Below are 19,261 nucleotides of genomic sequence, written 5' to 3'. Positions count from 1 at the left end.
TCTTTTGCATTAGATGCCAGATGCAGGGAGCGAAGGCAAAGAGAGATATCTGCTTGGGCTCTATCATAATTCTGCAGCAGGTCTCCTGCATTCTATTATATGCATTCAGAAAGCAACCATATCAGAGCAGTACTGGATAGGGACAGCAAAGAATACTGAATACTTACTGCTGAGACAAAATAAGCCTTTTCCCTTAGAGAGGATAAAATATGGGTGAACAATGAAGTTCTAGCAAAGCACACAATATTGCCCACGCTGACTTTTATTGTAATGGAATGCAGCTACTGTACAGTTCAACAGGCTCCTATGTTAAGTCATTGAATGTAATACAAGTCATGTTATTTACACCACAAATCTTGAACAAATTCATCCAAAGCGGCAAAGTTATTTGCTGTAAAGAACAATTCAGCAGTAATGGGAGGAGAGTAATGGGAGGAGGAGATGGGAAAGAAGAACCCACTCAGTAGGAACTTTTCTAGCTCTGACTGCTATGCTTTAAAAGAGCCATGGGTAGGTTACGAAAGCTCCCAGGTGTGAACAGTGGAGGAGAGACTGTTGCAAGTTGGGTACAATTTGATGGCATTCTGCTTTCTAATGAGGTTGTTCTGATTGAAGGACAAGTGTTTTTCAGGATAATAAATTCTATGCATCGAGTCAGTGACCCTGGAGAACACAACCCAGTTTGCAAAAGCAGATTCTGTTCTGGTGATAACTTACTTTTATTCACCACATTGAAAGGAGGGTAGGGAGGGGAAGAGAATTAATCACTAATAAGAATTAGCACTTATGGATATCATCTTCAGATTCTACCTTGAGCAATCTTCCAGATCCACATTGAGAATTTCAAGCCCAGCTGTTTCATTTCCTTTTACACATGGTGCTCATAGGTGGTACCCCTTCCTCTCCAATAGGTCATACTAGCCTATGCGCTATTTGTGCTATGCTCACTAGCACCATGGCCGAAAGGGACTTGGGGGTCATGCTTGAACATGAGATGAACATGAGCCACCAATGCGATACTGCAGCTGGCAAAGTGAACAAAACTCTGGCTTGCATCTACCAATGCATCTTTAGCAAGACCCAGGATGTCATCCTCTCACTGTGCTCAGCCTTGGTGAGGTCGCAGCTGGAGTAGTGCTTCCAATTCTGGGCTCCATAATTTAGGAAGGACATGGAGAAGCTTGAGAGAGTCCAGAGGAGAACCACGTGCATGATCAGAGGGCAAGACCCTTATGAAGAGAGACTGAGAGCCATGGGACTCTTCAGCCTGGAAAAGTGCAGGCTCAGGGGGGACCTGGTGGCAGCCTATTAGTATATTAGGGGTGTGCATCAGGATTTGGGGGCACATCTGTTCATCAGAGTGCTCCATGGGATGACAAGGTCCAATGGTCACAAACTCCTCCAAGACTGTTTTAGGCTGGACGTAAGGAAAGACTTCTTTACGGTCTGAACCCCCAAGACCTGGAATAGACTCCCTCCAGAGGTGGTGCAAGCACCTACTCTGGACTCTTTCAAGAAATGTTTGGACACTTATCTTGCTGGGATCCTTTGACCCTAGCTAACTTCCTGCCCCTGATGCAGGGGGCTGGACCCAATTATCTTCCGAGGTCCCTTCCACCCCTAATCTTTATGAAATCTATGAACCGATGTTGCATTTAACCTGGGACCAGTCGTGCCTGTGTTTGTCCTGTAATGGAAAAGTCACAGGATTGGCATGTATACACATTGCCCTTCCAATCAGGGTTTAGTAAGCAGCTGAATGCACTGCCACTTTTCTGCTATTGATCTAAAAATGCAATCCCAGGACATACTTTGTGATGTCCTGGGACAAACTGTTAGTGGATCTTACCCCATGAACCTTTTCAGGGTCTGTCCTGTGACAAAAGAAATGGATGTCTGAACGACTGCAACTTATCCAGGGAGAAAACTGATTATCCTGGGACAAATATGATGTTTGTTTGTAGCCCTACTGTTCTGGCCATTATTCAGTCACCTCATAAAACCAGGCCTTTAAGGTGGAAGAAATCCCACAGAGAATATAACAACTCATTGGCCCTTTAGGACAGACAAGTGCGATTAACAGGTACTTGTTACCAGAGGTATCAGGGTGTGTCACAAGAAACAGTCCCCTTGGGCACTTACACACGTGCGAGAAGGCTGCTGCAATGCACTGTAAATCTAGCACGTCAGAGCAGACTTGATTAATCGAGTCTGCCGGAGTGCAGAAATTAATGTGCTGTAGCAGCCTCCAGTGTCACATGTATCAGAATCTCCACACTGAAAAATGGTGGCAGGTGAATAAAAGCTTGTTTGATGAGCTTTAGTTCAAAGTGCCCCACCGCCATTTATTCAGTGCAAGGATGCTGCTACACATGAGGATTGGGCGCTTTAAATTAGCACGGCTCGCTAATTAAAGCACCCGCCTTCCCACCTCCCAGAGCAAGTCTATAGATGCCCCTTGATTTACATACCTGGTAACCTGGGAGGCAATATACACATCCTGGCTACCAGGAAATTTCAGCAGGGAATGACCATGCTATCAGTAAAAAGCCAGTTGAATTGACAGACCCTCCGTTTGGATAGATAAGCATACAGCACTTCTAAAACTATGTTGTTCAGGCTGGAATAATGTGTAAACTGAAGATCAGTTCTAGATTTGGGCGGAACATGGAGGAAGCCTGGATGGCCCTTACCTGGGAGAGGGGGGGACCCAATGGGAGACAGACAGCAGCAAATAACACAAAATGCACAGCTTCAGCCACGAGTGTAACAGCTAAAAAAAACCCCAAACCCCATCACCCACACACACCATTAAAATGTAGTTGGTGCATTCCAGCTGAGCTGGGACAGCAACAGTTGACATTTGTGCCTTGCCTAAATCGTTATTTACTGTGCTATTTAGAGGAGATTTTGTCAAGTGATTTCAGCCCCCGAAAATGATTTTACAGGGCCTGGGAATAACAGGCATTTAAAAAAAACAGTAAAGTTGCTGTAAACAAGTTTTCTTTCTTAATTTAAATATTTAAATGTTTTCTTGCGGAGCATATAACTTTAACCAGCAGAAACACAGGGAAAGCAGGCACAGAGATTAAATAATTAGGAATTAGTGGCTAACGTTCCAGGGATGGGATGATATTGACCCTATTACTGGGGAACCTGGGCACTTCACAATCCTTAATTGTCATTGTTGCACCCTGGGTTCTTATCCTGATTTTCACAGGCCAAAGAAAGAGGTTAAGTGACTTGCCCAAGGTCATGCAGGGAGTGTCTAACCACACAGGAAGTGAACCTATGTCTCTTATGTTTGCCTCCTCACCACTGGACCGACTTCTTTCTCCATCAACTAGAGATGCTGGACTAGTACTAAACTAGGCTAGCAGTAGTGTCAACCCTTCCACATGTAAGCAAAGGGCTCCAATCTCATGAGCCATCCAGTCCCTTTTCTTCTGTGCATCTGTAGCACATGCAGTGTGTGGTGCCAGGCCCTATCACAAGTGGTCACTGGATCCCCATCCTGCAGCTCTCTGGATGGACCTGGCCAACTCCAAAAATCCCATTTGTCACAAGTGTTTCAACTAACCCCCAAGATCACTCTCAGTCAACAAGATTTGAGGGAACTGGAGGTTTTGGTTTCTTTTGCACTGGGATTGGGTGTACTGTCAGTCTCATTGGTTCCCTGCATGGGTAGGTGGCTCCTCCTGGTTCCTGTGGATCGTTCACACTGGGATATGGGAGAGAAAATAATTTAAAACAGAAGAATGTGACTTCAGAAACACATATGGCAAGAGGAACTTGGTGGCAGGGTCCTCCCTGATGCTGCCTTTTAACTCCTAACTTGAAATGGACTAGATTTCAAGCTGTGCGCAACTCTGGCCAGTGCTTGATGGAACTGGCATTTGGCACTCTTTCCCTTGCTTTACTCCTCAGCTGGATTCATTTTCTCCTTAGGAGGAGGGAAATAATAAAGCCCAGAGCCAGTGGTCTAACTAACTATTCTGGTGCCTTGAGAACAGCAAAGGGGGAGGGTGTATTTTGTGTGCAGACTCATTTGAGGCAACCATTTTAACTCCCACCCCCAGATCTGCCCTAATCACCCATCCCTATGCTACTGCCCAGAGCAATAAACATGGCTCTTTGATAGCAACTTTGATGACTGTGCTGGAGAAACGCAATTGAGAACATTTTTGATTGTCACAACTAAGGGTCTGTCCTCACAGCAGTCACACGATCTCAGCAGCTGTGGGCACAATGTGATGCTCTCCATGCACACTACTGTAGTCCCATAGAAACTGTGTGGCACTCTACAGATGGTGTAAGCTCTGGGTGGCATGAAATTTGCAGGGCTGAGTGCCTGTGTGCACACCTCCAAGAGTCACACTGAGTAGAGAGGGTAATGGCAGCTGGACCACCATGAAGGGTAAGCGCTTGAAATCTCTTTAGCATCAAGGGCTTGATTTTGCCCTGCTGAAGTCAATGAGAACTTTGCCCTTGAATCTGATGGCTGGGGGTGGGGGTAAGTGAACAGGGACGTGGTCGGGGGGTGGGTCAAAGGAGTGACATTTAAAGGAGTTTGCCCCTTGCCAAGGGCACTCAACTCTTTCTAGAGAAGCCACCTAGTGTTGACTGTTACTGAAGACAGCAGATGCAGTCTGCCAGCCTATGGGTCTGCCCTGATAAAAGACACCCTATGGGCACAACAGGTAGGTTGTGAATGGTTTTGCTCATGGGACATGGGGTTCCTGTACATGTGCAGGAAGGCTCCTCCAACATGCTGTAATTCCAGCACGTTAGAGTAGAATTAACAGAGTGTGCAGGAGCATGGTAATTACTGCACTTCAGCAGACTCGAGCGTCATGTGTATCATCATCTCTGCACCGAAAAATGGTGGCCAGTTGCTTTGCACTAAAGCTTGTTCGTCAAGCTTTAGTTCAAAGTGCCCTGCTACCATTTTTCAGTGTAGGGATGCTGATACATGTGACGTTCTGGGCACGTTTAAACAGTGCACCTCTTGGAGCTGCACTAATTAAAGCACCCCCGCACCCCTCCCAGAGCACGTCTATAAATGCTCATAGGGATCAGTGGCCAAGCAGAATGAGGCGTGTAGGGAAAGCTTCTTACTAGGGCCCCTCCATCCTGCTCTGCAATACCGCCTGGTAACCAAGGCCTGGGCTCCCACATGGCTCTAACACACAATCTTAACCTTTAGTCCCAATCCCAGTCCCACCTGGAACAGAGCCTGCCAACAGCATAATGTATGGTGACAGTCTGTGACATAAGCAAAACGTGGATAATGAGGAGGAAGAGCACGCCCTCTCAAACACATTTTCACTGCTCCCTCTAACCCAGGACATAAGCCTCCCCTCTAAGGCTTTAAATGTACAAAGCTAATGCACCAACCTTATCAAGCCACCTACCTTCTTGCCCACTCCCCTCTATGAAGCCAGCTTAGACTAGCACCGTGAACTTCCTGGAATACAGGCAGCTATAGTGACCCACCCTAGCTACTACACATGGGCTCTCAAGGCTGGCAAGGCCAGCAGCACTGTAGCCTGTCCATTGCTCGTTCAGGCTGCTCCTGTTCATCATTCGCTTCCACCCCCCTGCCTGCACAAAGGCAGCTCACTCTGGTATGTAGTCCCTGAAGGAGTTGAAGCTCAGGCTTCTGCCACCTGAGTTGAGGGTGGAGTTAGCATGCATCCTGGGAATCTTCTCCATCAGCTTGGACACTGTCCTCCTCTTGAAGGAGCCGGGGGAGAAGTGCCCCTGTCTCATCAGCTCATGGTACAATGTGTTGAACACCATCACAGTCTCTTCGTAGCTGTCTCTGGTGGAGATCTCATAGAATGGATACTTCAGGGCTTTGGAGAGGTTCTCGCCATCCTCAGAGGATACCATCCTGTCAAACTGCAAGTCCTTTTTGTTGCCAACAATTACCACAGGCGGCTGGTCACTCCCACTGCTCCGCTTAGGGCTTGCATGGATGTGGTTGATGAGGAAGCAGAGCCTCATAACCTCATCAAAGCTGCACCTGTCAGTCACTGAGTACACCACAGCAAAACCGTCACCCCACTTTATCTTCTCCTCAATCTGCAAGGAGTCTTCTTCCTGGGGCAGGGAAAAGTAGAAAGCACAGCATCACCATCCCTGCCTGGCACCTCTACGTGCAAGGAGCTCAAAGCATTAGTTCAGATACTTGGCTACAGCTTGCTCCTGTTCCTATTTGGGTCACCAGTAAAACTCCCAACAGCATAGGATCAGGCCTCTGGAGCAGCGCAGGCTGTTGGCTTTGGATTACATCTACTGGCACCCACTGAGGACCTATAGATTCATAGATGTTAGGGTCGGAAGGGACCTCAATAGATCATCAAGTCCGACCCCCTGCATAAGCAGGAAAGAGTGCTGGGTCTAAATGACCCCAGCTAGATACTCGTCTAACCTCCTCTTGAAGACCCCCAGGGTAGGGGAGAGCACCACCTCCCTTGGGAGCCCGTTCCAGACCTTGGCCACTCGAACTGTGAAGAAGTTCTTCCTAATGTCCAGTCTGAATCTGCTCTCTGCTAGCTTGTGGCCATTGTTTCTTGTAACCCCCGGGGGCGCCTTGGTGAATAAATCCTCACCAATTCCCTTCTGTGCCCCCGTGATGAACTTATAGGCAGCCACAAGGTCGCCTCTCAACCTTCTCTTGCGGAGGCTGAAAAGGTCCAGTTTCTCTAGTCTCTCCTCGTAGGGCTTGGTCTGCAGGCCCTTGACCATACGAGTTGCCCTTCGCTGTACCCTCTCCAGGTTATCCGCATCCTTCTTGAAGTGTGGCGCCCAGAATTGCACGCAGTACTCCAACTGCGGTCTGACCAACGCCCTATAGAGGGGAAGTGTCACCTCCCTGGACCTATTTGTCATGCATCTGCTGATGCACGATAAAGTGCCATTGGCTTTTCTGATGGCTTCGTCACACTGCCGGCTCATGTTCAACTTGGAGTCCACTAGGACTCCAAGATCCCTTTCCACCTCCGTGCCACCCAGCAGGTCATTCCCTAGGCTGTAGGTGTGCTGGACATTTTTCCTCCCTAGGTGCAGCACTTTGCATTTCTCCTTGTTGAACTGCATCCTGTTGTTTTCTGCCCACTTGTCCAGCCTATCCAGGTCTGCCTGCAGCTGTTCCCTGCCCTCCGGCGTGTCCACTTCTCCCCATAGCTTTGTGTCATCTGCAAACTTGGACAGAGTACATTTCACTCCCACGTCCAAGTCGCTGATGAAGACATTAAAGAGTATCGGTCCAAGGACCGAACCCTGCGGGACCCCACTGCCCACACCCTTCCAGGTCAAGACCGACCCATCTACCACGACTCTTTGGGTGCGACCCTCTAGCCAATTCGCCACCCACCGGACTGTGCAGTCATCCACATCACAGCCTCTTAATTTGTTCACCAGTATGGGGTGGGATACCGTATCGAAGGCCTTCCTGAAGTCCAGGTATACGACATCCACCCCTCCTCCTGTGACCTGATAGATAATATCAAGGGATGTAGACAGGTTGTTTTATGTCCCACTGAGAGGCACCTGGGATGGAACACAGTGGCTGGCTACCAACAAGGCAACACAGGGCAGAAGCTGAATGCTCCGTCCAACGAAACTGCAGGTAGAAACTGTGGATCCACAATGGGATGGTCTCAGTCAAACTATGGCCCAGTTACAGGGGTGGCACCCCTAATTTCACAGTACCCCAAGATCACTACTGACAACTGTCTCTTGTCAAAGAGAACACATGTTCCTCCCATCAAGCAGGCAGCTCCTTCAGAAACAGCAACCCCTCACACTATGAAGGGGTATCAGTACTAGCTCAGGGCCAAGGGAGCACTACTGCCACTCCATGGAGCATGTTTAGGGCACACTGTCTATCCAAGAACTGCCAAGCATGATCCTGTGTAATGTACTGTGATGCTGAACAACACATACTGTAATGTTGTAATATGAACTACAATGCCAAGAAGCCTCCAGGGGACTGGAGGAAGGAACTCCATTGTGCACTACAACTCCCAGAAAGCGGCAGGAGGGCAGGAAGAAATAGAATGAGCATCATCAGAGCATGGGTCACCACAGCAGACCCGTGGTGAGAGAGTTGGAAGGAGTGGCAGGGCTAGGACTGAGCTGTAGCAGGGGGACTCAGACATGGAGCCCAAGCAGATGGCAATTAAGTATTTTATGGGACCAGACTGGTTTGAAGCCCTCTGGAATTATGGGAAGGTTTAAAGTTCTCAAGTGTATACATCATAGTGTTAGTGTTTTCTACCAATAACTACTGGTTTCTACTGATTTCATCACAGTGTCACTATTTACTTCCTGTTACCCAGGTCCTAAGTGTATGTGCCTTAATGGTAATGTTTTACTTGTATCTGTCCCTCTCTCCTTAGCCCACTGGCTTGTGACTCTAATCCCCAGCATCCCCTATATAAATGTGCCAGCTCCCTGTGCCAGTTCCTGGGGTTGCAGGGTTTGGTATACCTGCTTAGCTTGTAAAACATGACTGGCTGAAGGCTGTAGTGCCATTAATGCTGTTGGAAAGCCCATCAGTGTTGTGTCAGGAAATAGTGAACATAGTCACGGTGAAAATGGGCAGCCTGATTATCGAAAGCAAAACATTCCTGCTCCTAGTACTTTTACAGGCTTTTGTATGCTCCTGACAAGAACTCTGTACCTCCTCCAGCTTGGCTCCCTAGGTTGTCCTTCAGTCTAGTGTTTTCTTCATCTTTCATTTATTCCAAACATTGCTGGAAATGGACTTGATCTAACCACACTGAAGTCACCGAACAGGCATGTTTGGACTTCAGCACATGGTAGATCAGATCCAAGACAACCTCCCTCACTCACTGCTTCAACGACCTCGTCTTCCTCTTCTCCAACCCCTGCAATTGACCTCTGTATTTTGCTGCACAAAGTAAAAGCCTCCTCATCTCCCCTCCCTTGAAGTCCTGCATTATTTGCCTCTGCCCTACATCTCTGCCCCTTTCTTCTTATACTTAACTCCCTATACACCCCCAGTGTTGCTCCTTCCTTGGTCTCCTCTTTCTCCACCTCTGGATTTGTCCCTTCTCCTGAGCCTCACCCTGTTCTTAGAGCAACCTCCTGCCCCTTGCTGGGCAATGAGCCTTCTCCTTCAGCAACACCTCCTCCAAGAGTGCTCTGTTCCCTACACTGAACTTCTTGTTCTCCTGATGCTTTGCTTTTGGTCAGAAGACAACTGTGAAGTCTCTGGCACAGGAACGATGCCTTTGCATATGCTCTGTGGGGTGCAATGTGCTGTTCACAGGGATTGGTTAGAAACTGAAGGAGCTCAAGAGACTGGATTAAAGTAGCTCCACTGGTTTTAATTTAACTATGTAAACACACATAAATAAATACATGGATAAACCATACACCTAGGTCAGTCTAGACCTCTGGCTACTTGAAGTGCAGTACTAAATCCCTTACTCCAAAGGCCTTGTCCATTTGGGTCTTGGGTGGGCCTTGGATATTTCCCAATGCTGCAGACAGAGTGGTGTTGTACTGTATACAGCGAAAGGAAAAAGAGAAAGAGACTAAATGGGCAACTTCAAATGACATGGCTGAAGTCCTATCAAGGGCGGTCTGATTAAATTAAATAGTGCAAAGGCAAAGTGGCATTCCCAGAACATTCTCACCCCACCCTTAGACACTGACTCCTAGCATCTCATTCAGGTCCCTATACATGGAGGACCAGAGCTGATGGGAAGGCAATTTCCAGTTCACAGTGGATCTGCCCCAGAGCTGAGGGTCTGGATGGCACTTGATTTCCAGTTCATAAGAAACTGTCCTTTTTTTAAATTTGGTTTGGTTGCGAATCAGACAAAACACCAAAAATACTCAGCATTCCCCATGGGCTAGAAATTGAGAGCATTTTACTCTGGAAAGACCAAAGTAGAGCAGCTCCTCAGATTTTTTCAGCAGCTCCATGGAGTTGACATGCTCATCCATTTCACCACCGGCTGAGAGCAAGCAAGTTGATTTCATGGAGCAGCTAGGGGCCGTCAGTTGTATGTAGCTCCCAGGTAGTCCTGTCTGGGAGCTTCCCCAGAGCCACAGACCCTGGGAGCCCATCCTGTGGCTCTCAGGCTCTGAATCTGAGATCTGTAGCAAGAAGTCTAGATGCTCTGAGAGCTATGGCTCCTTTTGAGGTTCTCAGATTTTTAGAACTTCCTCCTGCAGTGTCAGGAGCTGAACTCCTTTTGCAGTCAGGGCCCTCTGGGCTTTCAGGCTCCCACCTCCATGGCAGAGAGCCCGGAAGCTCTGGCATGGCGGTTTGGCCCAGAGCCACATAATCTAAATCCGAGGGTTCTCAGCCTGGCTCTGTCAGGCCAGGGATTCTGCATTTACAGGGGCTGCAGCTCCAAGGCTCAGTGGCTAGGGCCAGGATCAAGTCCATTCAGGAGTCTCAGCTCTGGGGCAGACCCATCGGGCAGATGTTTCTTCAGGCAAGAGACTCTGGGAGCAGTCTGCCAGGGATTGGGGGCGGGTTCTGTTAGAACACTAATGTGGGATTGATGAAAACCTGAGGCATCGTGGACTCAATTAATTGACATTTTCTGATGAAATTTAATTCCGAGGGGAGATTTCAGGCTAGCCCTGTAAAACACAGCCTTAGAGTCAAGCATAAGTGTTGCCTTCACTATCCTCTCTCAAGGCCTCCTTGGCTGGTCCAGCCAAAGCATCCCTGCCCTCCACCGCTGCTTGCTTGCTTGAAGCATCATGTGACAAGGCTCAGAAGACAGATGTTCACCCACAGTCTTTTTGAGGCTTAGCCTACACTGGAATCCACATACTGGGGCCAATGGCAAGAACATGGACTCAAAAAAGGATGCTGCCTCTTTGTGAATTCTTTCCAGTTAGTCTTTCCCAGCATCCATGAACGAAGGAACCATAACTGTACCTGTCCTGCTGTGTCGAGAATCTCAAAATGCACCATCTCCCCATCGATGACAGCTGTGTGTCTGTAAATCATCTCTGCAAAAGAACAAAAAAAGGCACATGAAATGTCTCCTGACCCCTGCACAGAGTAAGTGTGGACTTCAGCCAGCACAAGGTTGGCTAAGATTGTGCTATATAAGAAAGTACTGATAGCACGGCAGATCAGACCCTGGCATGTCCTGATCACTGACAGAATGGTAACAACTGGATGCTTTCAGAGTGAACAGTCAAACTCACAACCCATCCCATCCCTGACTGCACTGAAGCTAATGGGAGCTTTGCCAATGATTTCAAAGGAAACCAGGTTGAGACCCTCTGTTAAACAAAATGGTGTCAGAACATAGCACCCCCACCTATGGTGAGAGGGTCATGCAGGCAGTTGTGGTGAAGTGCTAAGTGGCCCTGCTTCCCCCACATACACACTGTTCCCATATCGAAGTCCAAAACCACTCCAGATGTTGAAGTCATCAGACAGATTCTGACAAGTCTTGTTAGTTCATCTTCACCCGAGGGCATCGCTCTCTTGCTTTAAGATCAGGAAGGTGATAATGGAGCTGGTGTGTAGGGTGGGAATTGGGGAATTCCATGTGCTCTCAACTCTTGTAATGCATAGATCTGTTCCTGTTGCATGTTTTTGGCACGTTTTTCTGGACAGCTTTTTTCCGCTTGTCAACAAAATATGTGTTTTCAAATCCCACCCTATCCTGCAGGCAAGCCAAAAGACTAGAGGTCTGTTGTCACATCTAATTCCATAGTAATCAATCGTAATGCCCCTAAACCAGGGCAGTGATATCACTACAGACCAAGTGGCCCCGGGGCACATGGAAAAAACACATGGAAAAAAAAATACAAATCTCCCCAGCAATATGTATGGAGGCAAAGAGATACCAGAGGCAAAAGCAATAGCTTTTCCCTAGGTCCCCCTGGACCTCTTCCCTCCCCCTGCCTCCTGCCCAAGAAGACCTGCCTCTATTGGAGAGATCTAGCAGTGTAAATCAGTCACGGTGCTGATAGATGTGGGGGAAAAAAAATCCAGGGCTTTACCAGAAAAGGAACCATGTCTGTTTGAGCCTGTTCCCCAGCATCTATATAGCTCGCATGCTTTAGCAGAGCTTTTGGGCACTTTTATCTAATAGCCAAGATGAAAGTAAAGGGCTGGGTTTTTTGTTTTGTTTTGGGTTTTTTGGGGGAGGAGGGGGAGACAGTGTTTCCACATCTGTAAACATCCTCAGTGTCAAAAACTATGCGGTCTAAGACCCACTGGTGTTGTCCATACTTTAAATCTAGCACTGGTGTAAGAACCTGATCTGCATTCACCGTGATACAGTAACATACTGACTGTAGCACTCAGGGTCTGTCTCAAAGTTTCCAGCAGGAACCTGTGGACTGCTGTATCATGTACAATGTGCCTCCAACTGTCTCTGTAGTTTAATTTGGAGCATGGGCCTGTGCCGGTACAGGGAAGTGTGTGTGTGTGTGTGTGTGTGTGTGTGTGTGTGTGTGTGTGTGTGTGTGTGTGTACACATAGGGAGGGACTTTGTGCGTGTGCGTTCATAGGGTGAGTACCATATGCACACCCCACCATACAGATGCACCCACACCCCTCCCTCACACTGCCATCCACGCAGACCCTCACACATACACCCCCTCACAGCCCAGCCACCTTCCCCCACACAAACCCCATACCCACCCACACCCCACATTTCCACACACACACCCAAATGCTCCCTCACTCTCCACCCCCCACACCTATCCACCCCCACAGACACACCCACACCCCACATACCCACACATCCACAGCCCCCCACAAACCTATACCTACCCCCCACAATATACAGGAGTAAGACTTCATTTTAAGCTATTATATATAATCACCTCTATGTACACTATACAAACACATGTAAACCAGGACAAAAATATTCTCTGAAATCAAATTAATGAATGTTGTAGATATGTGCTTTTTACAATATAATTTGGTATTTTTCTGGTTCTGAGATGGCAAAACCCCTTGTTGAAAGGAGTACTTCTGGGGGTAAGGGACTTCAGGGCTATCCATCCAGCCCTTGACAGCTTGCCAAAACTTGTTAAGTGGCCCTCTGCCCAAAATAATTGCCTGCCCCTGGATTAAGGCATCTTGCTACAGACACAGGTTTGGGCCCTGTTCTGGGTTTGTGCTAAAAACTGTCCCCAGTCAACCTGGCTATATAGGGACACCTGGAAGGTTTTCTTGGTGACATCTTTTATTGGGCCAGCTACTTCATTGGGAGAGATGTTAGACAAGCTTTTGGGCACTAAGTGCCTTTCCTCCGGTCTGAGAAAGCAGCAGATGCAGCCCAAGCTAAATGCCAGGTAGATCAATGAATTGTGTTTAACTCCCATTAAGCAAAAATAATCACTAAAAGAAGGGGAACAGGGTAGTAAAGCAAAAGAAATTGTTCTACCTGGTATTTAGCTTAGGCTCTACCTGCCTCTTTTCCAGACCTGAGGAAAGACATTTTCTGTCTAAAAGCTTTTCTAACATCTCTCCCAACTCTTCCCATATCTCTTCTAACTACTGTTTCAACCAGTTGACCCAATAAAAGATACTGCCAAACAAACCTTGTTTCTCACATATTCCCTGGACCATCACAGCTACAACATAATTCTCACCTTACTGCAACTTGGACACCTGGTCACTCAAGCTGTGAAGTGACCATATATGTCGAGAGCCACATCACTTCCTTGTGTAAGCACAGCATAGCAAGTGCTGTGCTTAAACAACACTAGCTCGACAAGTCATTTGACTCAGGGAGATCTTTACCTTGACTTTGAGGTAAGAGCCTACCTTGTTCCGAAAATCTTGGCTCTGGTCTCCATTCCTGCCTCTGATTCACTTTGGGATAACACCTCCCAACCTGCCTTGGAACAGGAGGTTGCAGGAGTTCTCTGAACTCCTGCCAAGGCAGAGCATAATTCTTCACGTCTTGGTGTGGTTTTCTGGCAGTAACATCAAAGGTGTTTTAGCCTTTGTCCCTACCTATAGAGTGTACTCTTTTGCTCTGACCTCTCAAACCTGTTCAAACACAGCTACTGAAGTCATTAGAACAGAGAACAGGAAGGGAGTTTCTTGGTCATCAACTCCAGTTCCCTGCAGCTATGTCAGAGAATCCCTTCTAGCAGCTGATCTTTTTGTCATCAAAAACCACCTGTTCCTGTTCTTGGACTCCGGCCTTGGCTTTCACATAAAGTTTAACCTTTACACTCTTGACCTTCACCATGCTCACACTTATGACCCCCACCCTCAATCCTGATATAGTCCCATCCTCACTCATGCCCCAAGTCCTTTCCCCTATCTTTCCCTGTGCTCTTGCCAAATCTTCCATAGATCCCTTTGTCTCATCTCCCAGCCTCAAGCCTTCGGCCACTTATGCTCTATCTTCACCTCCTCAACTCCCTGCTCCCTTCCTTCAAACCCACCTGTGTAAATGTTTTTCCCTTATCCCTATTCCTTCTTCTGAGCATGTGGTCTCATCTCATTTGGACTGCAAGCTCTCCGGGGGAAGGAACCCCGTGTATTCTGTGAAGTGTCCAACGAGGATGAAGCTAGACTGTTCTCAGTGGTGCCAGATGACAGAACAAGGAGCAATGGTCTCAAGTTGCAGCAAGGGAAGTTTAGGTTAGATATTAGGAAGAATTTTCTCACTGGAAGGGTAGTAAAACACTGGAACAGGTTACCTAGAGAGGTGGTGGAATCTCCATCCTTGGAGGTTTTCAAGACTTTACAAAGCCTTGGCTGGGATCATCTAGTTGGGGATGGTCTGGCTTTGAGCAAGGGGTTAAACTAGATGACCTTCTGAGGTCCCTTAGAACCCTAATTTTCCCTGATTCTGTATCAGGTGTTTGTGGTGCGAGTTACATACTTTATCAGGCCACAGTAAGCAGCTCCAAGTGAAAGAAATAAGCAGCAGACAGAAAGGAATTCCCGCGGGAAAAGGGATCCTGCCTTTGTGAAAACTTTCTCCAGTCAAAATAAACAAGGGAAGCAAAATAAAGAAAACACAGGATGGGTAAGGAAAGAGCTGGGCTGTTTTGAAACCAGAACATTTCTTTTCCATGAGGCAGCAGCTACTTCCTACATGAATTGCAGAAAACAGAAGAATTTCTAGCATCCCTACCCTTCCAAGCCCAGCACCTACACGCCAAAACATGGCCCAGCAAATAACATGGCTTGAAAAGAGTGACCTACATTTTTATTGGCTCATGATTTTCCATATCCAACTTGGGCTCCTGTAAAAAGGCCTGGTATTCAGAAGGTAAGTGCTCAAATTGAACATCAAGCAAACAATGGAGGTCCTGGATATCGCTAGACATGTTTTAATTGAGGGGCTGAATGCCTTACTTCCCCAAAAGAAAGCCAGCCTTGTCCCCAGATGCCTTCAGGATAACTCAGCAATTCCCATACAGTGTCTGGCACAATGGAGTTTACCCAGGCTATCATAATATAAATCACAATAATAGCAGCAGTAGTTGAATAATAAAGACTTCACTTACCTAGAGTAGGGTCATAGTCCCCAATGAATCTTTTGGTGATGAATCTTACTGTTAAAGCTGTATGACAAGAAACAAAAACAAAGAAGAGTTGCAATTAATCAAGAAAACTCAATAAAACACTGATAAAAAAATAATTCGTTTTTCTGCACACTCCTGAGCACAGACCTGATGAAAGAAATTGAGAGCAGGAAGTCTAGCAATTAGGGGCCGGGTCTGGTCCAAAGAAATACTTAAATTGGGAAGTGGTCAGGGTCAGGGAAGCTATTCCAAAGCTTGGACAGAAGTAATACACAACTAGAAACAATTCAAGTCTCTGTTCTAACACCACGCAACACTGACACCTGAAGGGATAAGGGGCAAGGAAGGGCATGAAACAGTGGCAGCTTGGGGCTGTAAAGTCTAGACAACCCAAGCACACCAGGCTTAGAAGTAGATTGGAAAGGATCTGATGGTAATGCTTTGTCATTCTCCCTCTGCAAATCCAACTCCCTGACTTGCTGATTGTCAGAGAGGTGCAGAGATAGCCTTGCCAGGTTCTCTGCTTAGCTCCAGTTAGTAAAGTACTTGATCATGAACTTAGACCTAGGTGGGCTGCTTCCAACACACAGAACTGGAATGTGCCCAGCAGTCTGTTCTCCTGATTTGGTCAGGGGGCAGGAGGGGGAATGAGAAACTGGGTCTGCATAATCCAACACTGTTTTTTATCAAGGAGCTACTTTACAAATACAAGTCTTCAAGGAAGGAACTGGATGTGTCCCTCATGTATGGTTGGGATCCTTGCAGAAACCATAAGGTGGACTCCTATGGGCTGTGCCAGGCAGAGGGGCAGACTCCATAACTGTAATGCTCCCCTCATGGCCTTGATGGTGCATAGGCACCTCAAGACAGATATGACTTAAACTGTGCCCTGACTTACAGGGCTACTGATTTCAGTGGGAGGAATATGTTGTGGTAAAGTTGGCTCATTCTGCCTCATAGCACTTTTCTTACTGCTTGCATTTGTGCAAAAATATCTTAAGTGACCCCAAATGCAACAATAAAAGAAAATCAAACTGTGCCTTATAAAAGTCAACTTAAGGCAGGACAGTGGAATTTGTTGAGTGCCTTAGCAGCAGGCAAAACACTAAGATGTGTGGCTTTGCTGGCTCCACCAGTGCTTCACATTCCTGTTTCTTGGTCTGTGAGCACATTGTATATTTTAAAAATCATCTTTCATAGGTGATGCTGAGGAGGATGTTGGGTATTTTTTGCTACTTAATGACCTAACTCTTGTTCATCTCTTCTGGGTATGTTGATTTCTGTTAGCCCTCCAAAGGGGAAGGAGCTGCAAACTTTGAGCTGCTACAGGAAGATGGAAAATACTAAGGCTGTGCGAAGCTTCAGGTGCTGATTCAATTCCGAAGAGATTAGACCTGATTTGGTGGCCGAATCCAAATAGAATCAGGGGACCAATTAAAAAGTCCGAATTGATTGGAAGCTCTCCTAATCTTCACTGGCAGTCCCCAGTGACTGCAGCAGGGAGCTGCAGCTGGATTCGACTCGGCTGCTGCTGAATCTTCGAACCAGATGAGGCCAAATTGATTTGGGACAATGATTTGAATCACCGAATCGAATTACTGTCCCCTGAATCAGCCGAATCTGAAGCAAATACTAGCCACTTTGCACAGGCCTAGAAAATACCTTTAAAAAGTCCCTCTAGGACATGGCACAGCTCTCTAGAATGACAAGTCATAAAACCACAAGCCAGTACTTTGGAGGTATCCATGACAATTTGGTGGGTGTCAGTCCAGCTCTGAATGCCACGTGGGACAATCCTTATGTATATATACACATTTATGGACATTCACAGACCCTAGCTCTGTGGAAGTCAATGGCATAACTCCCCCTGGTTTCAGCAAGGCCAAGATTTCAGCCATAAATTTTTATGACCAGAACATAACATAATGATCAATCTAATCTGACCTGTTGCATAACATAAGGCAAGGCATTTCACATAGCAGTTTCTGGATTGAATATTATATTTTAGCAAAGAAATCAGAGTGTACAGCACAGAATCATTCAAATGTTATTCTAGGAACGGCTCTGAAATGCAGATAAATAAAACAGCTTTCCTCATATGTGCTATTAATAAATGGTGTCTTATGGCCCTGACCTTGCAAAGACTTAGGTACATGCTTAACTTTACATCTGGTGAATAACTTCAGCAACTTGAGTGCAACTACTTCCTAGGCCTTGTAACAAGACTGGTACTGCAAGGGCAGCTGTCACATCCTCTGGTGGCTACTTGGCTCCTGCTCCGCTCTAACTGTAAAGTCCCTCCATTTGCTCTTTCCTAAATAATAATAATAAAACTTGTAGAGGGAGACTGCCCAAGGGTCTTAGGGCAAGCCACAATCTATCTCCTTTACTCACAGATCCTTCTTGGACCCCGCTACTCATACTCAATCCTTCCCACTATATGGGCCCTCTTGACCCATACATGCCTCCCAAAAGTACCCACTACCTTATGGGCTAATCACAGCCTCCAAACCTCCCCTACAGCCTTGCAGGTGTTTCCAGTCATCCCTTAGGCAGGCACCTTCCCCCACACCACTAGACCATCTTAGGCCTCTTAATCCCTTGTTGGGGCCCTGGCCTTCCCAGCTTTTGCTCCCACTGCTGTGGCTGGTCCCTTTGGCCTAGACCGGGGCAGGCAAAATGCGGCCCGTGGGCCATATGTGGTCCACCAGGTCATTCTATTCAGCCCACGGGGCCCCTAAAAATTTAGAAAATTTAAATTTATCTGCCCCTGGCTGCCTGTCATGCAGCCCTCGATGGCTTGCCAAAACTCAGTAAGCGGCCTTCTGCCCCAAATAATTGCCCGCCCCTGGCCTAGTCCCACACTGCACCAGGTCTTGCTCCTCAGGCTCCAGCCCTTTACTCGCCCTCTTGGGTTCTTATTTCTGGCCTGCCTGGGCTGTGGGCCCTTTGGCCATAATCTCTACTTCTTTCTGGGCTGTGGGCTCTCTAGCCTTGTTTCTGCCCTTCTTGGACTTGTGAACCCTCTGGCCCCAATCTCTTCCCCTTTCTGGGCTGTGAGCTCACTAGTCCTGTACCTGCCCCTCATGGGCCATGCGTCTTTGATCCTTGTTTTGTCTCTCCCAGGCTTTTCTCTCTCTGTTGCTGCAATCAAGCCGCTGCCCTCTGGCAGGATTCAAAACAGCCACGTACCCCTCAGGCACTGTATCACTGGGACCTCCTCTCACCCCTTTGTAGTCCCACCCAAACTGCTGGTTAAACTCTAACATACATAAGTATGGCTATAACCTAATCCTCTAAACTTACTGACTCCCTAATACAATTATCATCCATACTGGTTCTAATTCCCTGTCAGTCCCCAGCTCCCTACTTGCGGCTCAAAAGGCATAGCACAGGGGTTTTCAACCAGGGGACACTTCTGCCGATTGGCCACTGGGGCATTCTCCCCCCACCACTCGACAACTGGTTGATTGGGGGGGGAGGCGGAGAACCAGGAAGTACTCCTTCCTTCTTGACCAGCCGCTGGGGGTATACTGACCCAAAAAGGTTGAAAACCCCTGGCACAGCAGGATCTCACTCAGACATCATCAACAGGTATCTCCCAGCAGAGCTCCTTTCCCTTCAGCCTCTAGGGCCAGGCTGTTTGCTCCAGGTCTGGCCTAGGCTTACATGCCACTAGAGTTCTGCTCTTTTCACCGTGCATCCCCCTTTCCCACTGCCGAGTGGCTGAGACATA

The 19,261-nt window shown here is 47.4% G+C and overlaps 1 protein-coding gene across 1 annotated transcript in view; it reads right to left on the bottom strand.

Annotated features, from left to right (window-relative positions):
* Nucleotides 1–244: 244 nt before the first annotated feature.
* The window catches only part of LOC102569500 (ras-related and estrogen-regulated growth inhibitor), a 32,163-nt gene continuing 13,146 nt past the window's right edge, over nucleotides 245–19,261 (bottom strand). Inside the window, exons 2-4 of the mRNA XM_019485213.2 lie at nucleotides 15,508–15,564; nucleotides 10,940–11,013; nucleotides 245–6,105 (exon numbers count right to left, since the gene is read on the bottom strand). Of these exons, the coding sequence (XP_019340758.1) occupies nucleotides 5,620–6,105; nucleotides 10,940–11,013; nucleotides 15,508–15,564 (617 nt within the window). The 3' untranslated portion in view covers nucleotides 245–5,619. The remainder of the gene's footprint in view (nucleotides 6,106–10,939; nucleotides 11,014–15,507; nucleotides 15,565–19,261) is intronic.

The sequence above is a fragment of the Alligator mississippiensis genome, chromosome 2 (assembly GCF_030867095.1).
Source record: "Alligator mississippiensis isolate rAllMis1 chromosome 2, rAllMis1, whole genome shotgun sequence".
Taxonomy (NCBI): domain Eukaryota; kingdom Metazoa; phylum Chordata; order Crocodylia; family Alligatoridae; genus Alligator; species Alligator mississippiensis.
Note: the sequence above shows the minus strand (reverse complement) of the source record. Positions and strands in the feature narration are given on the sequence as shown.